At 42.0% G+C, this 20,247-nt stretch overlaps 1 protein-coding gene across 1 annotated transcript; it reads right to left on the reverse strand.

Moving 5' to 3' along the window:
* Nucleotides 1-1,934: 1,934 nt before the first annotated feature.
* Nucleotides 1,935-16,944, reverse strand: tnfsf11 (TNF superfamily member 11). The gene is made up of 4 exons (XM_033987482.2): nucleotides 16,498-16,944; nucleotides 14,139-14,174; nucleotides 6,537-6,669; nucleotides 1,935-4,138 (listed from the first exon to the last, which is right to left on the reverse strand). The coding sequence occupies exons 1-4, from the start codon at nucleotides 16,696-16,698 to the stop codon at nucleotides 3,714-3,716; spliced, it is 795 nt and encodes a 264-aa protein (XP_033843373.1). The 5' UTR covers nucleotides 16,699-16,944; the 3' UTR covers nucleotides 1,935-3,713.
* Nucleotides 16,945-20,247: the final 3,303 nt, after the last annotated feature.

Consider the following 20,247-nt stretch of genomic DNA (forward strand, 5'->3'; position numbering starts at 1 on the left):
GCCAAAAACTGACAAATTGAGTCACTTCAAAATGGCGGCGCGCTACAGAAACCCACTGTTTACACGGTTATGGCTTTGACTTTTTCGATCCGACGCCGAGGCCCCGATACTCGCTGCATTATATAACGTCGGCCGTGAGCGGTTGTATATTTTAAATAGCTTATTGGCGTTTTATTACCGCGGATATGGATGAATGCCACTCAGATATTTATGTTGTAAAAATGGCGTAGCTCTGTGCTGTACGTGGCTGTGCGTTTGAGCTCTGGCGTTGATTTTTGTGAGGCCCTGTGAGGTCCCGGCGTTTGGTAATTGAACCCACCGCCAGCGCCGGTCGTATATTACGCAAAATGAACTCTTGTGAGCGTTAAGTCGTGTTCTAATGCTGTTACCTCATCAAAAACGCACCTGGAGTTGTGTTTTGTTTCATTCACACATGTTTGAGTCACACTTTATTATTAGTCTGTTACATCTCCAAAGCTCAAAATGCTCTGTTCCACCTCGTGATGTCATGAAGTGGTAGTTTTTCAAGTTAACAGCTACTTTTTAACGTTAGTTCGATACAAATTGGCAGTTCCAGATCGGCTGAAATGATCCAAATGATTCTATAAAATGAAGGTGTGTGGAGTTTAAAAACACAGCGGAGCACTTCCTGTATCACCACACGATGACATCACAAGGTGGAACCGAGTGTTTTCAGTTTAAGAGAAGAACGCAGCGTAAATATGCAGGGTTTGTGCGTTAAACATGTGTGAATGAAATAAAACGCACAACGTTCAGAGAAAACATGCAAATGGAGGACTGCCCTAGAGCGCCCCCTGTCAGACTCTATGGTAATAATAGACTTAAACTTAGACAAACTGGGAAATTATTGGGACGTACACAAGTTGAAGTTTTATTGTTTTGTTTGTGTTTTTGTATGTGCATTTTATCTCATATTACGCAAAAGTGACTCTTGTAGCGTTAAGCCGTGTTCTAATGCTGTTACCTCCTCAAAAACGCTCTGTTCCACCTCGTGATGTCATGAAGTGGTAGTTTTCAAGTGAACAGCTCCTTTTTCCTTTAGCTCAGTACATAGATCGGCGATTCCAGATTAGCTGAAATGATCCAAATGATTCTAGAAATGAAGGTGTGTGGAGTTTAAAAACACAGCGGAGCACTTCCTGTATCACCACACGATGACATCACAAGGTGGAACAGAGTGTGTTTTCAGTTTGAGAGAAGACCTCAGGGTTTGTTTGTGTGTTAAACATGTGTGAATGAAACAAAAAACAAAAAACAACAACTCCAGGTCTGTTTGTGATGAGGAAACATTAGAACAGAGATCAGAGGATAGTGTCATACGAGCTCTTTAAAGTTGACAAATAGTTTAGCTAATTTCTCTTTAATTATAGTTTTTAAGACATACTTCCATGGCACATCTGCGCAGACGCTCGCTCTGTTCTGGCTGCGCTGGTTCGAACGTCTGCTGTGAGTTAAAAGAGCTGCAGTGGACAATTTCTTTGCAAAAGTGGGGAGATTTTTGCCATTTTTACGTAATGAGGTAAGACTGGAGCTGTAGAGTGGATTTAAAAACCGCGACGGCTGATGATTGGTTCATTCTGTCGTTGCTTTGCTGCAGCTCCGGCTTTTTAATGAGACTAATGTTTATCCGCGGTGGAAGGTGACGAAGTACGAGTGGTAAAGTACTGTAATTAAGTAACATTTTTAGGTATCTGAAGTACTCCACTGCTGTCTGTTTAAACTGTTCACTGGGACCTGTTTTGTGGACTTGTGTGTTCCTCTGTAGTGATGTGTGTGTATCCTGTTTCTAAATGTGTTACCAGGACAGGCCTAGATTTTAGTCTAATTCCAGTATTAATTAGCTCCGCCCACATCACGGACACGGCGCCACAGTAACGACGGCTCCTCCAGACGCAGACGACATCACTGAGGTCACATTGTTACAAAAGTAGTTTTATTAACAACATAAATTATATCGACAGTTTTGTATAAACAACAATCTTACTGTATACAATCTGAAGCATCCGTCCTGCTCATGTCAAGTGCACACACAGTTGTCAAAAATAAAACACATAAATATTGAATTCAAACTCAAAGCCCCTGTGTTTTTATTACAAAAAGCATGTCTACTGGAACCTCTAAGTGCTGTATAATGAACTCAAACACACATGAAATATACTGTTTCTACAGCGGGGGGCGCTCACTGTAACAGTGGCCCCTCTCTGTAACTCTAGAACTAATAAATAAATATTTAGTGCATATTCCCATTTACCTCGCTGAAGAGCCAAATGAAAAAAATATTAAGTTAATGATGAGCCAAAGTCAATTTGGCTCAAGTTAAAGGAGACTTTTCGTGTCACGATTGGCCAGACAGTCCAGCTATCTGCTCTGAATGTTGATGTCAAAGTAGTCTGTGTAATCCCTCAGTCGTCCAGGTCTGATCCATAGTAAAAAACCAAAGTAAAATCTGTCAAATGGACAAAAACACACCGTACATCTCCATCTTAAAGACACTAACCGCTCGTCTGAAGAGCGTGACGGACAGATCTCAGCCGGAGAAAGAAAAGGTTTAAGAGGAGTTAAAGAAGCTAGTTTTGTTTGGAAAGACAACCCATCTTTGAACAGGAATGAGAGCTTTAGACATCACCTTTCCCCCCATCTATAACTCCATCCTCAGACCCAAAGCAAACAAAGGAAACAAAGAGGACAATAGAGCTCGCCATGACGCAAATAGACGTGGAAGTAGCCATTAAGAACTGAATGAATATGACAAAAGCTCTTTCCAGTTTCAGCGTAGTTAGCGCCTTCAGACAGACATAAGGCAGTGTCCAGTTGACAGATTTAACTTTTGTCTTTTACGATAGTCAAAGCGGTTCGTTCGTTTTAGTTCTTTTGTGTATTTTTTTTTTACATTTAAGGCATCACTTGTTTGACTTGGGTAACACTTTATAATAACTACACCTTAATTAGTCTTAATAAAGCATGATTTACACACTTTTAATAATGCCATACCCAAAATTCCGAACCCTAACCCGTTCATTGAGCCGTTCCGAACCCTGAACCCTCTTAAATGAAGTCTTTGTTCATGTTTTACTAAGCCTGTAAATGGCGTAGTTATTATAAAGCCAGTTGTCAGTTAAAATTAATCATTTCCCCGCCTTTAGGTAAAACAAATCCGAGCATACCTCAGTTACACAGAGCGGGGATGGCTCACTGACCATCTAAAAACTCCATACTCCCATCTGCTGAGGGTCAGAGACTCAGGTCCGGAGGATTGTTAGTTTTATCTGGCTCCGTACAAAGTGTAAGCAGATGTCAGAAGAGCTCCGAGCGGCTCTGACCTGTGAAGTTTGTTTTAAATGGTACAGATATGTTTAAATCCCCCCCCAAAAAAGCACATTGAACGAGTATTCCCCAGCAGTTGTCAACATAAATGAACATATCCAGTACCGTTTCTTTGGACAAGGTACAAAGATACAACCGAACTCGCGTCTCGAATCGCCGCGAGTCATTAGCCAATCGTAAAAGTGACGGCCCCCATCACTTTCCATTTATTTTTGGTTCCTACCGACCTCTGCGTGAATAATTACAGGAGATTCGTTTGACAGATCAACACGAGACGACAATAGTGACAAGAAAATTAGCCATAACAGTGGTCTTTGGCATAGTTTCGGAAAGTTCAGTAGCACGTCCACGCCTTCGCTTTTAACACGTCAGCCCCCCAGTTTTATCGCGCCGAAGTAAGTCCCCTCCGTCTCCTGGTCCAGTAGCCACGCGTTGGACACGTTCACAAAAAGCGAGTCGCCCTGCTCCAGCCGTACCCCTCGGCCTTGCTGGGCGCAGTACATGTTGTAGCTGGCGTTGTTCCATCTCAGGGTGCTGCCGGTCTTCATCAGCCTCACCTTCGTGTTCTGCTGGTGGATGTCGTGGCAAATGTACTGAATGAGCTGAATGTTACTGAAGTCCACGGTGGAGACGTCGCGCCCCTCCGCCACGTTGTAGTAGCGGAAGCAGGTCTTGGCGTAGACGTAGTAGTACCCGGGCTCGTCGATGTACAGCTTGCCCTTCTCGTACTTGATGCAGTGGAGGTCTCCTTGGTTGTTGTCCCATTCGATAGTGACCGGCTGAGGCTTGCCTTCTGCGGACAGACACAACACAACCGTTATTTTTTAACCTCCTGAGACCTCGTGTCCTCATCTGTGGACAACACATTTTGGGTTTTTTAGGCCACAGTGCAAATTTTTAGAAGAACAGCAACAAGAACATGTTCAATTTTGAATATTTCTAAGAGAATATTTATTTATTTTTTATTTTTATTTATTTGTATTTTTTTTTTTTTTTTTTTTTAATTTATTTATTCTTGTTATTTTTATTTATTTTTATTTTATTTTTATTGTATTTTAATGTTGTTGTTTTTTTTTATTTTATCTTTTTATTTTATTTTTAATTTATTTTTTTATTTTTTATTTTATTTATAAAGTCCTGCAAGAGCTCGGGTCTCAAGAGGTTAAGACATGTTTTGCTTTTTCTTGGTGTTTTTTGTAGTAAACTATAACATGTGCGGATAATTACTTTACATTTCCTTCATTATAAACCATAAATTGATCTAAAACGACTTAATACGAGAAACGATTCTGTGGAAATTCTTAAACCTGCCTCTTGGATTCACTGAAGCAAGCAGCTGATATTCATTTCATTTCATTGTTTTTAACGTTGAAAAATGTCTTTGCGGCTTTTAAATAACTTCAAGTAAGCGCAGGTCCTCCACCCTCAAAAGTAGAGTAAAACAGGATTACCAGACTGATCTAAAACAACTTCAAAACGGAAACGGTTCCATTGACTTTCTGTTCAAAACTGTCGAAATTCTTGGCCCCACCTCTTCGTTTCACCGTAGCAAACAGCCGATACTCATTTAATTTCATCGTTTTTATAGCTGAAAAATGGCTATGTGGCTTTTAAGTAACTCCAATTAAGCGCAGGTCTGTGGGCGGGGTTAGGGGGTAGTTGAAAACGGGATTTTTCTGAGCGCTACATCCTCAGAAGTCGAGCAATACAGGAGTACTTTTTATAAAACTACAAGACTGATCAAAAACAACTACAAAACGGAAACGGTTCCACTGACTTTCTGTTCAAAACCGTCGAAACTTTTGGCCCCACCTCTTTGTTTCATAATTTTTATAGTTGGGCGGGGTTAGGGGGTAGTTGAAAACGGGATTTTTTTGAGTACTTCATTATCAAAAGTTTATAAACGCAAAACAGGAGTACTCAAACGTGCACGTATCAACTGGAATATAACTTTGAGCATGCTAACGTTTAAAATTAGCGACGCACCGATACCGATACTGCCATTGAATATGAGTGAATATCGTGAATCGGTTCCTTAATATCAGTGAAGCCGATATTGTGCTTTGGCTCGTTGTTATTTTGGCCTAGAATGTCTCATAATAGTTTGAACTGTTATTGTTATTCGTACAAAGCTGTTAATCAAGGACACATAATAGTTACGTAACACAATCTTGCGTAATAAATGAACTGGAAATAAGGAAATAAGCACAAGTTTCTGTTCCCACACTGGTATCTCTGGTTAAAATCTCATAAAAGTAAGCGGATTTTAAATAACACGTCGACTATTAAGAATATTAGAAGGACCTGTACCCACGGCGGGTGAAGTCGACTGTTAGCCCCGCCCTCTTAATCCGCTCTCGAACCATGACAGAGGAGCAACTGTCTGAGCCGCAGTTGTTTCCACATAGTTCACGTCCTGATTGGGGCTGGATGAGCGTCTCTGGCAGATGTCGCCATATGGTCATTATCCAACAAAGGCCTTTTTACATGTGCGGGGAGCTCCGAACATTACGTTTTACACAAATCACGACTTGTACGGCCGCGGTTCACCGTTTAAAAAGGGGATTACGGACAGTGCAGCGCCTTTGCGGAATGAAATACTGGTTAAAAAACGTGATTCTGGGGTCACGGGTGCTGTAGCTAATGGTTCCAAAGGTTGCGCTGGAAAAACCTTCGGACAGTTTTGGATTAAAAAACAGTAAACAGGCTTGTCGTGACAGTGAATATATCGCCGAATCGTTCTATATTTGAGCTGAAACTTTACAACTTGAGACTTGAGTGCTTTTTCTTCGCAAAACCAGGGCGATTTGGAGTATTTTTGGGGTATTTCGGGGTAAGATTTGAGCTGTGGAGGCGTGAATAAGTCCGTTTTATGGCTAATTACTGGAACATTCTGCTGTTTATTTGTTCCAGCTCATGTCTTTTAATGAAGCAGTCGATTTAAAAATGGTTCACGGGGTTTATCTCACGTTAACCCGATGTTAATTAGTGACGTAAAGTCGTTTCAGTGCTATCCTTTGTCGTAATATTTCTCTGTAACGATGTTTTGAGTTTCAGAATGTGTAATAGTGACAGGTCTAACGATATAAACTTTAACGATTCTGCGCACGGTCGGGTTACGCTCTTGTGAGAATGAGCATTTCTTCACGTCAACAGCTGGAATCCTTGTGCAACGCAACAGGAAAACTCACTTGGATACTCGTGTTTCGCTCTGATCGGTAGATGAGCCGATGGCACGCTGTCTCTCGGACTTTTACATCTGTTCTTGTTGCATTTTTTCAGTTTTGGCGCTTGTAAGGCGTTCATAATCGGTTCTGGCATGTCCTGCAACACACACACAAAAAAAAAAAACAAAAAAAAAACATGATTTCAGTTGGGTCGTATTTTATTTCAACGATTAGCATTATAAAACAGAGGGAAGATGGCGCGTTTCCATCTTCCAAGACACACTCAGAGCGGTTTAACGTCGAGGAAACACTCGCGCATTCACACACACACGTTCATACAGTGAGGTGGGTTAGGTGTCTTGCTCAAGGGCACGGCTGCAGCGTTCATCTCTGGGAGCTGGAATCGCACCGCTAACCTGTGGGTCAATAGATCTGACAGCTCTATCAATGACGTTTATGTCGAGAGCAGGAGTTCGACTCTACCAACTGAGCCACTGCTGTCGCTTGCACATAAGTTGTTTGGGACTCTCCAGGTTTTGGCATCAAATATTTACAAAGCGCAAACATGACTGACTGTGGTATTCAAGATTTAAATTAATCATTAGCGCTCTACAGAAAAGGCACAAGCAACAAGGACGACTCTGGCTCCAATTCACGTTCTATTGAAAAACTGGCCCCTCTCTCTGTACCTGCTGCTGTCAGACTCGTCATTTTGGTCTTAAATGTTCGTATTAACCCTCTACATGATCCTCGTGTTTTTATTTCACTATTGTGTCTGTAAATCAAGATATAAACATCCTTTCGTGTTTCAAAAGTGTCTAACATTCCGCTTTTGTCACGCGCAGATGGACGTTTCAAAATATCACTTTAGTCTTTAGCTTTAAACGGCCCTCAAGTGTGAAAACTGTGCCCATAGACTGTATATATAAATGGATCAGCTAACCTGCTAGCATAGACTGTATATATAAATGGACTAGCTAACCTGCTAGCATAGACTGCATATATAAATGGACTAGCTAACCTGCTAGCATAGACTGTATATATAAATGGACTAGCTAACCTGCTAGCATAGACTGCATATATAAATGGACTAGCTAACCTGCTAGCATAGACTGTATATATAAATGGATCAGCTAACCTGCTAGCATAGACTGTATATATAAATGGACTAGCTAACCTGCTAGCATAGACTGTATATATAAATGGACTAGCTAACCTGCTAGCATAGACTGCATATATAAATGGACTAGCTAACCTGCTAGCATAGACTGTATATATAAATGGACTAGCTAACCTGCTAGCATAGACTGTATATATAAATGGACTAGCTAACCTGCTAGCATAGACTGCATATATAAATGGACTAGCTAACCTGCTAGCATAGACTGCATATATAAATGGACTAGCTAACCTGCTAGCATAGACTGTATATATAAATGGACTAGCTAACCTGCTAGCATAGACTGTATATATAAATGGACTAGCTAACCTTCTAGCATAGACTGTATATATAAATGGACTAGCTAACCTGCTAGCATAGACTGTATATATAAATGGACTAGCTAACCTGCTAGCATAGACTGTATATATAAATGGACTAGCTAACCTGCTAGCATAGACTGCATATATAAATGGACTAGCTAACCTGCTAGCATAGACTGTATATATAAATGGACTAGCTAACCTGCTAGCATAGACTGTATATATAAATGGACTAGCTAACCTGCTAGCATAGACTGTATATATAAATGGACTAGCTAACCTTCTAGCATAGACTGTATATATAAATGGACTAGCTAACCTGCTAGCATAGACTGTATATATAAATGGACATTGCTAACCTGCTAGCATAGACTGTATATATAAATGGACTAGCTAACCTGCTAGCATAGACTATATATAAATGGACTAGCTAACCTGCTAGCATAGACTGTATATATAAATGGACTCGCTAACCTGCTAGCATAGACTGTATATATAAATGGACTAGCTAACCTGCTAGCATAGACTGTATATATAAATGGACTCGCTAACCTGCTAGCATAGACTGTATATATAAATGGACTCGCTAACCTGCTAGCATAGACTGTATTTACAAAGGACTAGCTAACCTGCTAGCATAGACCGTATATACAAAAGGACTAGCTAAACTGCATATACAAAAGGACTAGCTAACCTGCTAGCATAGACTGTATATACAAAAGGACTAGCTAACCTGCTAACCGCTACGTTACAAAAAGGAAATGAGCATGGGTTTTTATTTCACTATTGTGTCTGTAAATCAAAATATGAACATTAATAACCAACAAATCAGGCGCCTTCTTTCCCTGAGGTCACTCCCGCTAGCGTTAGCAACAGGTTTGATTGACAGCGTTGCTAAGCACCCACTCCCTGCTAAACAAGCGAGCTAAACAGCCTCGCTCCGGATTGGCTCTTTCGTTGCTATGATACTCCAAATACTGAACTCAACTCCCAATTCGCCGCTACAACTGCTAGCCTCGATTAGCCTTAGAGTTTACAGTTTTACATATGGCTCCAACATGTGCATTAGAACTGTCACTCTAGTGTCACGAAAACATTATGCCAACTCCATTAATGGGGTTTTATTGCATCCTGAAGCAGTTTTGACTTGTTCTTCTGATCTAAATTCTCAGGAATGCTGCCAATGTCATGTAACTCCAAAGTCAAATCAGCAACAGAAACAAAAACAGACACGGGCCAAATGAGAGTTTTGAAATACCTAACGAACATAGCAACTTAAACACACACATGTACACACACACACACACACACACTGCCCCTACAGCCGTGCAGAGTCAGAGTTTAACCTCGTTGCCAGATCAGCGCTGTAGTCCGTTAATAACCTCCATGTGCAGCTCTGTTTTGTAGATATCATTTTGCAACTAGGAAAAAGTAGAATGACACTTTCGGTTCAAGCCGTTTATAAGACGAGGAAGGAATCTGTCCAGGAATGACACGAAACACTTGGAAATGAAACAGCTTAGAAACTAGTGTGTAATCTCTGTTGACGTACACGGCGCTGTAACGAGAGATTTCACCAGAACTTTACTTTTTTTTTTTTTTTTTTTTTTTAAAGATCTCATATTGCTCAAACTCTTCTGAGCTTTAACCGATGTTATAATGCTGTTAACGCCTCAAAAACAGACCTGGAGTTGTGTTTTGTTTCACTCATACATGTTTGAGTAATCCTGCGTTATAAGGCCATCTACAAAACGCTCCGTTCCACCTTGTGATGTCATGAAGTGGTAGTTTTTTTTCCAAGTTCACAGCTCCTTTTACCTTTAGTTCAGTACAGATTTGGCAATTCCAGATTGGCTGAAATGATCCAAATGATTCAAAGTGAAGGTGCGTGGAATTTAAAGACACGGCGGAGCACTTCCTGTATCGCCACACGATGACATCACAAGGTGGAACGGAGCGTTTTCAGTCTGAGAGACGAACTCAGCCTAAATCTGCAGGGTTTGTGCGTTAAACATGTGCGAACGGAACAAAAAAACAAAACAAAACACAACTCCGGGCCCGTTTGCGACGAGGAAACGACATTATAAACACAACTCAGGAAATATCTCGTGGTTTTAAAAAATACTTCAAACTCCACATTTCGTACAAGTGGATGTGAAGAACCGCGTGACAACCTAATAACCCAGCGTTGTGAACTTAAAAAGAACACTGCGCTCCGTGTCAGGCCTGCAGCAAATGCCATACAAGAAAAAGGAAGAGCCGACGCCGCGAGACACAAGTCGAAATAAGTTTGATGTGCTCCATCCCCGGCATTATGTCGTTAAGACTCAGACTATTATGTTAAGGAGCGGTTTACGAGATCCAGAATCCGAGGCCACCCTAGCAGATGGTTCCTTTTGTTGAACAAGTTCTATATACACTATAAACAGTCATTTGAGCAGCTTTGTGTGAGTCTGAATCGCTGTATTCTCATCACTTTTGAGATGCCCCTGACCACAGCCTCTGAGGAGCTGACCGATGCACGCACGGCTCTCCTTAGCACTTATCCGGACGGTCAGCGGAGACGTATAAGAAAAGGAAAAGGCCAAAAACCCTATCACTCCAGCACCTCATAAAGCACCCGCAGCAGATCAACCTTTCACTCGATGGAAACCGGCCAACCCGAGGAGCGCTTTAGCCCCGGACGAGCTGGGTGGTTTCGAGCGCGCCGGGGACGTATAAAGAATAGGCTGATTTGAAAAGAGCATTAGGAAAAAACATTACCGAAGCGAAGATATCCCCGTAAGAAGTGACATTTGATTTCGCCGGACTTCGCCAGAAAAGGGTGGCGACTTTGAAACGGGATTTATACTGCAAGAAAACTGTTAGGGTTTCCCAGCGCCGATCTCGTTAATGGCACCAAACGGTCTCGTATGAGTCACTCGGAGCGGCGAGGAACCCCCCCCTCCTCCCCCGTCCTCCTTCACTTACCAGGAAATATATCATTATTATTACTATTATTATTATTATTGGAAGCTTTTCTGGTTAAAGCCGTGGCGGTGTTTTGACTGTCATGGCCCCGGTATACCCTGATTCCACACCCATCGAAAATAAACGTCCTCTGCCAGTTTCGTACCACGTCGTGTTTATCAACGGACTGCTTATTTAAAAGATATGTTTCCATGGATACGAGGAAGTAGCAGGTAAAAATACACTAAAATGCGGTTTGTGCTTAGTTATCTCACAAAAGACTTGGGGATTAAGTTCATCGGAATCACTTACAACATTCCAGGCGTTTATTGGCAGGTGACGCTTATTGACGCGAGCGATTTGTTGGTTTAAAGAACGTTCTATGCGTGTCAGTTTCATAAGATGTTTTTAATGGATCGAAACTTCTGACAAACTCCACTCTTGCGCTTTGTTATTTACGCAAATTTACACACAAATTTACAACTGTATAAAAAAAGTGAGCGTGACGTCGCCCGTAGCGTTCGTCTCAAGCTAGCGGTTATAGCGGCGAATCTAGAGCCGAGTTCAGTATTTGTAATTCCGACCGCGAGTGTCATAGCAACTAAAGAGCCAATCTAATAATAATAATAATAATAATAATACATTTTATTTATAACGCGCTTTACATTTGAACAACAAATCTCAAAGTGCTCTGGATGATGTTGAAGGTAAAGGGGTCCCTTAGCAACGCTGTCAATCAAACTTGTTGCTAACGCTAGCGGGAGTGACCTCCACGGAAAGACGCCGCGTGATTTGTCGGTTATTAATGTTCATATCTTGATTTACGGACACTATCGCGAAATAAAAACACCAGGATCATGTAGAGCGGGTTAAGACGAACGTTTAAGAGCAAAATGACGAATAGAAAGTGAATTGGAGCCAGAGTCGATGGAGCTGGAAATGCGCCCATGAACACTTCTTATTTGGAACGCGGCGGCTAGCAGGTTAGCTACGTCCGTTTATACATACAGTCTATGCTATCAACACTTTAATACGAATACACGACTACAGCTCTCCTAAAGGTTTGAGTTTACATCATTTGGGGAAAACATCAGTTGCTCCGGATTCTAAACAAATGCAGCCAGAGATCGGACAATATCGACTTTTTCATGGCCGATGCCGATACCAACTAACATTTATTTTGCTAACTGGTAAAAAAAAAGTGTTGTTTAATTGGCAAAAGGTCTACAAATACAAGATTTTAGCTGAATTTGACCCAGATAAAGCAAATTTACACGCAAACTGCACTTAAATAAGACGTCTTCTCTCCGTTTGCAGGGCGTACGATCCAGATAAAGATCATTTTATTGCTAAATTAGCCGACAATTACTTTCTATAATCAGTCAGTTGCGATTATTGTAGCTTCAGGCCTATACGCACAGAAGGATTCGTCGGTGGTCGTCGTCTGGACTCGTTTCGGCTCCGATCCAGAAGACGTTTTACACTGAAGGAACTGGCTTGAACCACTGGGAATTTGTCCTCCTCTGAGTAACAAAGTCCAACCCCAAAGGGAGGAGTCGTGAAGTGAAAGTGCCCCGTCCTTGTTTACAGATAATATCATAATAGGTATGAGTATCCGATTAGTGTTTGATTAGCTTGTTGCTGGTAGATTAAACCTTAAACCGCTATTTCTAGGAGAGTGAAGGGATTCTCTTCCTTTACTCTCTGAGCCAATCATTTTTCTCTCCGCTTAAAACCAGTACCTCGCCCGTTAGACGTCTTCAAACGAGCGATTCGTGGTTTTAAGACGACGGTGGACAGCAGACTGCACGCCCGAGTTGTACTTTCTGCCGCTCGCTCAGTTTCGTAGGGTATCTTAAGGACAGTCTGCGCTTTAAAGATAAACTGGGACGTGAAACTTCTGAGAGAGGAAATAAGGATTACACGAGCACGGCTGCTAACGTGAAGCTAACACTGCTAACGTGAAGCTAACGTCCATTCACGCTAAATAGTAAATGCTCGTTTTTATACAGCGCTTTTCTACCTTCAAGACACTCGAAGCACTTTACGTCAAGATAAAACTCACCCAGTCACACACATTTGACACGATTATCACGGCCAAAATAACTGCGATTAACGATTATATCACGATAATGATTAAAGTTGTTATGGACATGAATAATTATAACTTTAACAGAGAATATTACGGATAAGTAGGACCGTTGACTGAAATTTGGGAGTCCCGGGGCAATAACACTCACATGGGCCCCCTGTGATACAAATTAAAAGGAAGTGGGTCCAATTCTGGGCCCCCTAAAACCCTGGGGCCCCGGACAACAGACCCCTTTGTCCCCTTTGTTGACTCCCCCGTGTACAAGTCATTTTTTCTGAACATTCACGTGAAATAATGACGATTATCTTTGCTGCCGATTATCACAATTATATAAAATGTCCCGCGAACGATTATTGTCGACGTTTTATATCGCGATAAACGATATTATTGCTTATTGTGCCATGGCTAGTGTCTTGCCCAAGGACACAACTACAACATTCATCTGTGGGAATAGCTAGAATCGCAATGTCAACCTCGATGTCAGTGGATTTAGCCGCTCTACCGATGACGTTTAATGCCGAGAGCGGGATTCGAAGCGCCGACGTTCAGATCGGCGGACAAACGCTCTACAAACTGAGCCGCTGTCGCCCGCATTCTTGCTACTGTCGTTCAAACAAAACTCCAGAAAAAAACTCTAGGAAGAAAATCAGCAAACGCACAAGTTACCAGGCCACTTATTGACAATAGAAAGTTTTATTTTTACTACAAAACAAACAAACTTCACGGTACGTCCAAACGCGACGCCACGTTTGACAAGCGCTAATCTCAAAGTAAACAAACAAAAAAAACACGCACGTCTTACCTCGGGTCCTGTTCTGTTGGTCCAAAAACGGACTCATTCGGTTCTTACACGTCAAAACGAAACTATATCCAAAACGTACGTCCCATAAAAGTATCGACAAAAACCTGACAATGTGAAACGAAATCACCGTAAACTGTAGAAGACTTTGTTACTTGTATTACCTTGACGTAATAATAGGAAACAATGCCTGCCAAACGTGCAACAGCTCCCCCTAGTGTTCACACCACTGTTAGACACTTAGAGGAGGTTAAACATGTGTGCGTATCAAATATAATCAGGTTTTTTTTTCAAAGTTACTCACCTCAATGGACCGATGTGGAGCTGTGGACAAGTCTACCTGAAAAAAACACAAGAAAACAAAGCATAGTTGAGCAGATAAAGAGATAAAGAACAGGTCTGTAGATTCACACGTGCGTTTCCTTAAGGTTTGTGTGGGAGGAATACGTCTCAGAACACACAGGAAGGCGTGTAGCAGTGTGCGCCGCTAAACGGAGGAAGAGGCCACATGTCGCCCCGCGTTTCCCCCACACAGCGGTCCACTTAAAGGCTCGTTATTGTATCCAAAACGCCATGAATTTGTCCAGTTTTTTTGGATTAACAAGGCGTGGATAAGGCGCATTCCTCGAGTTCGGCGTCCGCTTTTCGCATCTTCGGGAAGTTTTTGCTACAGGTGCTGAAAAGGACGTGATGGTCCGATGCCAAGCGCCGCACTTTTACTGACTCATAGTGAAAGTGCTCCCATATGCACGAGCTGTCATCGCGCACACTACTGTAGGGCGAAGTCTACGGCCCCGGAGCCACATGCGGGACTCAGGAAAGGCTCAGTTTGCCTCTTTATGACAAATGGAGACAAATTGTTATAGGCAGAATGTTTTATTGCATAACCTCCAAGCCTTAAAGCGCACATGTTACACTATTTTCTCGTGTTATAGTGTTGTTTCGGCATCAAAAAAACAGACCTGGAGTTGTGTTTTTGCTCCATTCGCACGTGTTTAACGCACAAAACACTCCGTTCCACCTTGTGATGTCATCATGTGGCGATACAGGAAGTGCTCCACTGTGGTTTTAAATGTCATACGGCTTCGCTAGAATCATTTGGATGCTTTGATTTCAGCTGTGGAGTTGCCAATCTGTACTGAAATAAAGCTAAAAGGAGCTGTTGACTTGGGAACTACCACTTCATGACATCACAAGGTGGAACAGAGCGGGGTTTTTTTTAGCCTTGGGGGTGTTACAGACATCTGGAGTTGTGTTTTTTTTTGTTTCATTCACACATGTTTAACACACAAACTTTGCATATTTAGGCTGAGTTCTTCTCTCAAACTGAAAACACTCTGTTCCACCTTGTGATGTCATCATGTGGCGATACAGGAAGTGCTCTACTGTGGTTTTAAACTCCACACACCTTCATTTCTAGAATCATTTGGTTTGATTTCAGCTGTGGAATTGCCAATCTGCACTGAAATCAAGGTAAAAAAAAAAAAAAAAAGCTGTTAACTTGAAAACTACCACTTTATGACATCACAAGGTGGAACAGAGCGTTTTGAGCTTTTCTAGACAGACTCAAACATGTGTGAATGAAACAAAACACAACTCCAGGTCTGTTTTTGATGCAGTAACAGCATTATAACACGACTTAAAGCTCAAAAGAGTACATTTTGCGTAATATCGGAGCTTTATTTAAGGTGTGGCGCTTTGTCGTTGCATAAAATGTGCCCATCTCAAACTGACCGGCCAAAGACGTCCATCCTCTGCACCATTTTAGCGCATAAAGAACAGAGTCTATAAGCTCTCATCACATTTCTATCTCAGGGATTGTTATTACTTATACATGACCACAGCGGTTGCACAGAACCCAAACTTTTAGTGTTTACTTTTTTCAACTTTCCCCTGCTCATTTTTCATGTGCTTTTTTTCCATCTGGCTAAAGTCCAGTGAATAACAAGCCACTACCGCACAGCTGTGTGTTTATGCCAAGAACAAGCCAAAAGACATTTAACACACAAACACACACACACAACACACAGGGAAGGGATGGTTTTCAAGTGAACTTTGTGCTTCCTGTACTGGTGAATTAACATAACATGGATTTATGGGTTATACTGTGGGAGATAACACAATACACTGATCATTTTCAAATTAAAACACAACCAAACCCTTCTACAGTTTCAGATCAAGACTTCTGCACTCCTGCACGCTTCCCTCCATCAGAAACACACACACGGCTCAAGTTTGTAATTTATGGCACATATAAATGACTATAACCTCCAGATGGTATGTAAACATGAGAGTGAAAGTGTGCAGCTCAAGTGAAAACATCTGTGTGCTGCAAAACAAGACGTTTTCTCCTCTGACATTTGGTGATTTCACTGCAGAGCGCGCTCACGGGGCAAAGGAGCCGCTCTGCCAGGTCAGATTTTCACTCAAACTTTTCAAGAAACTCCAGGAGAGAGTTTGGGGAACAGTAAAAACCACGCGTAAAAGCGCACGAGCACCAATGCGCTTTTGTTTAAAGTGTAACCGAGCCGCAGCCAAACCATTTTACGCACATTTTACGCACATTTTACGCGCGCTTCACCTATTAAACACTGCGATTTGCTGCTGAACTTTGGCTTTAAAATAGTTGAGAAAAACGCAAAAGCCACTGTAAGTCCTCCTACCTCTTGCAGATAACCTGTCAGGTGTAATAAGATGGCCACGCTGGACGCCACCTGGAGCAGTCCCATTATAGCAAGGGTCCCAATAATGAAGGGCCGGTACGTGGTGTCCGAGCTCTGGACCGGGTGGAAGCGGTGGTGCTGGGTCGCCTCCAGGTCGACGCTGTCCCGTAGGTAACCTCTGTACTCGTGACTAGCTGCCATGCCGTAGCCGTGTCTGCGTGCGCTCAGCCCGGATCCCAAAGCGAGGAAGTGACGGTGAGCTCTAAAAAGCACCGACAGAGCTCTAAAAAAGACGGTGGGTGGGCTGGGACGGCGCCTCTTCTGCCCCGCAGCCAATTGGAGCTCAGAGAGGAGGCAAAGGCGGACAGAGGGGGTCAGGGTGAAGAGGAGAGTGCGCAGCAGGTACAGGACAGCACACGGCGGCGGGACTCCACGAGAAGAGTTTGGCCCGACAACAGAGCGCGCGGGAGTCACGTGGTCCACCCCCTTTGTGCGCGTGTACACCTACATGCACGTATACACACACATACATATACATATATACACACACACACATACACACCCCTATACATATACACACACATATATACACAAACACAGACATATGCTTAGATATACACATGCATACACACACATATATACACACAGACATACATACACATACACTCACTCACACATACATACACACACACATATATACATACAGACAGAAACACACATACACTCACACACACACACCCACCCCTACATACAGACACACATATATACACACAGACACACTTACACACTCACACACACACCCCTACATATACACTCACACACATATATACACACAGACACACACACCCCCCCACACACCTATATACACACACACACACACACACACCCCTACATACATACACACACACATATATACACACCCACACATACACATATATACACACAGACACACACTCACACACACCCCTACATACACACTCACACACACATATATATATACACACTCACACACACACGCTGACATTGGGCTGCACTGATTTGCTCCAGACAAGTTAATCATTAATAATTCATAAAACATGTTCAAACCTTCTGTCGCTGTTAAACCACACGGCATCAAGAGCAGGAAAGTAACCAAGTACAAGTAGTAAAGTACTGTACTTAAGTAGTTTTTAAGTATCTGTATTTACTTAAGTATTAAGTATTTGCTTTTGTTTTGCTCAAAGTCGAAGCTTGACAGTGTGTGAAATACTTTTACTTTCTAGTCTTAAAGTACATTTTTAAGCAGGTACTTGAATACTTTAGATAGATTTTTCATGCAATACTTTTACTTTTACTTGAGTAACCTTTTACCTCTGTATCTGTACTTTTACTTAAGTAGCAATATTGCGTAAAGTAAAGGTTAAAACAGTTTAATCTCAGTCTCACTTCAAGGTAAAGAGCTAAATTCTGATGTGACATTCGTGAACGAGTCGACTCTTTTGAACGTTTGCAACCGGCTCTCAGTTTTTAAAAGAACCGAATCTTTTTCTTTCTCATTTTGATGCGTTTTTACACAGAAAAAAACACAAGAATCAACACAGAAGCAGAGCAGAGCGGTTAGTTTTCAAAGAGGCCTGTAGTACAACGTTTTATTTTGATTCTGCCTCATTCCAACAGGTAAAAACTCTCTTTATGTGATGAGTTTGTAGATAAAATAAGTTCTCACATTGTCTTCTGTCATATAAATAAACAGCAAAAGACCCAGTGTTTTGAGCGGCTCTTTGAAAGGAACTTGTCCCAAAGATTCGGATTCGGTAAAGAGCCGAAAGTCCGATCGTTTCTAAACTGGACACTAACAAAGACAAAGACAAAGACGACTAACCGCATGTCTATTTATTAAGCTTAATTACGTAAAATTCAAAGCTCACCGCAGATTATAAAGATTAAATATGAAAAAAAAGGCTTAGTTTGAGTCACGGTGCGTCCTACAAACGCAAACATCTTCATTGCTCCTTCTGCAAAACGTCTCTCGCCAACGTCTCACTATTGTCTCCAACGGCTGCGTAATAATCAAAGCCAGCCTCTCTTATAACCCACTTTGCAAACGGAGCTAGGAATCTTCACAAAAAAAAAACTTCAAAAGCCTCAACAATGGAAAAAGAGGGGGCTGTTCTAAGTTGAGCGAGTTTGCAAAAATCTTACTGAGTTCTGAGGTGCCAGAGAAGTTCATGGGAGCGATCTGGCTCTTTCCACGCCCCTCCCACAGCCCCCACCCTTCAGCCCGACGACCCGTACGGCGATAGAACCGTTTAATACGACATCATTACGGGTTTTAAACTTCACCAAACCACACACATGATTCTGGTTATGTCGCAGTGCGGCCGCAGCGCTCTCGTCTTCGTCCGCGGCCATGTGCTGTTTGCTTTGAGAGAGGAGCGGGAGGAAATACGCTTCATCCAGCCAGATTCCCGCTGACGGGATCCCACAAAGGCTTTATCTCTCCTGGGAAAACCTCAAAACTTATGCCCCGGCTGCACGAGGCCCCAGAGCCCCTGTTTTTTCTGTGTTTTTTTTATGTATTTGGTTGTGGAAAGAGGTGGGAAGTAACTGGATACGGGATACGGGTACTGTTAAGAGGGTATTTGTGGTATGTTCTGACTGCATTTTTTACTCCGGGAATGTAATTATCGCGCTGAGAACTCCGTTTAAGAATTTATTTGGAAGAATCTTTGATAATGGGGCTGTAATAGTTGGAGTTTATAGTCAGACGATTCTTGTTCTGGTTTGTTTGTGTCTTGAGGTCAGTTTAGTCGACGTTTGGACCTGGTTTGGTTTAGTTCTAGTCCTGGTTTAGTCTTTATCAACCTTTTTTATACCCAATCCGAGCGCTCGGACTGTTTTTTCCATGGGTGACCTGTTTAAAATACAAAAAAAACCCAGTAAAAACGCACAAAATAAACAAGCACACAACTCCATATTAAACATTTAAACAGACGCAGTTGTGCAAAAGTTCGTTTCTGGATTATCAAATTATTAAATTAGTTTATTTCCGGGTTTATTTGTCCCAATTTGATCTTGTCTCTGCGCAAGTGTAACTATCATTAAAGCAGCACTACGTAACTTTTCGTCGGAGCGTACGCCGCCTCGTCGTCTTAAAGAAAACGTTATTCCTTTGTCCGTCTTTGTCTGTTACGGTAAAGCTTTAAACGCTGACCCTGCCGAACGAAATGGCGCCGATAAAGTAACCATGAACTTTGAACTCTTACGCATCTCCATGGAAACGAGCTTGTGATTTCACCAGCCCGAGTTACAGGTCAGATCTGTGGAGAAAGAAGCCCCCGCTCACTGTGAGAATGTATCTGTTTTTGATGCTAAAACCACCTGTGTGTGAATAAACGTGGGGTAGATTTGTTTAATGCCATACCGTGGGACATTCTAGGCATAGCGATAACAACATGGCACATCTTAAATTCTTGGCATTTCATCTGAGGGCGGGGCTTAGCGTGTCATGTCAATCAAAGTTAATTAACGACTGTTTTATTTCATAATCTGCAGATGTGATTACGGCAGAAAACTGTGGTTCAGAGACGTTCGGTGTTTTGTGTTTTGTTAAATACAGTTAAACTTTTTATTAAGTGTTTTATTTTGTTTAAAAAATACAGATTAGTCAAGATCTGGTTAGTAAATCTGTCCCGAAACTCTGAACTTACCTGTTTCTAAACCTGACCCTGGTCCTAATCCCGATCCTGACCTTGGTCCTAGCCCTGGTCC

The sequence above is a fragment of the Periophthalmus magnuspinnatus genome, chromosome 21 (genome assembly GCF_009829125.3).
Source record: "Periophthalmus magnuspinnatus isolate fPerMag1 chromosome 21, fPerMag1.2.pri, whole genome shotgun sequence".
Taxonomy (NCBI): Eukaryota; Metazoa; Chordata; class Actinopteri; order Gobiiformes; family Gobiidae; genus Periophthalmus; species Periophthalmus magnuspinnatus.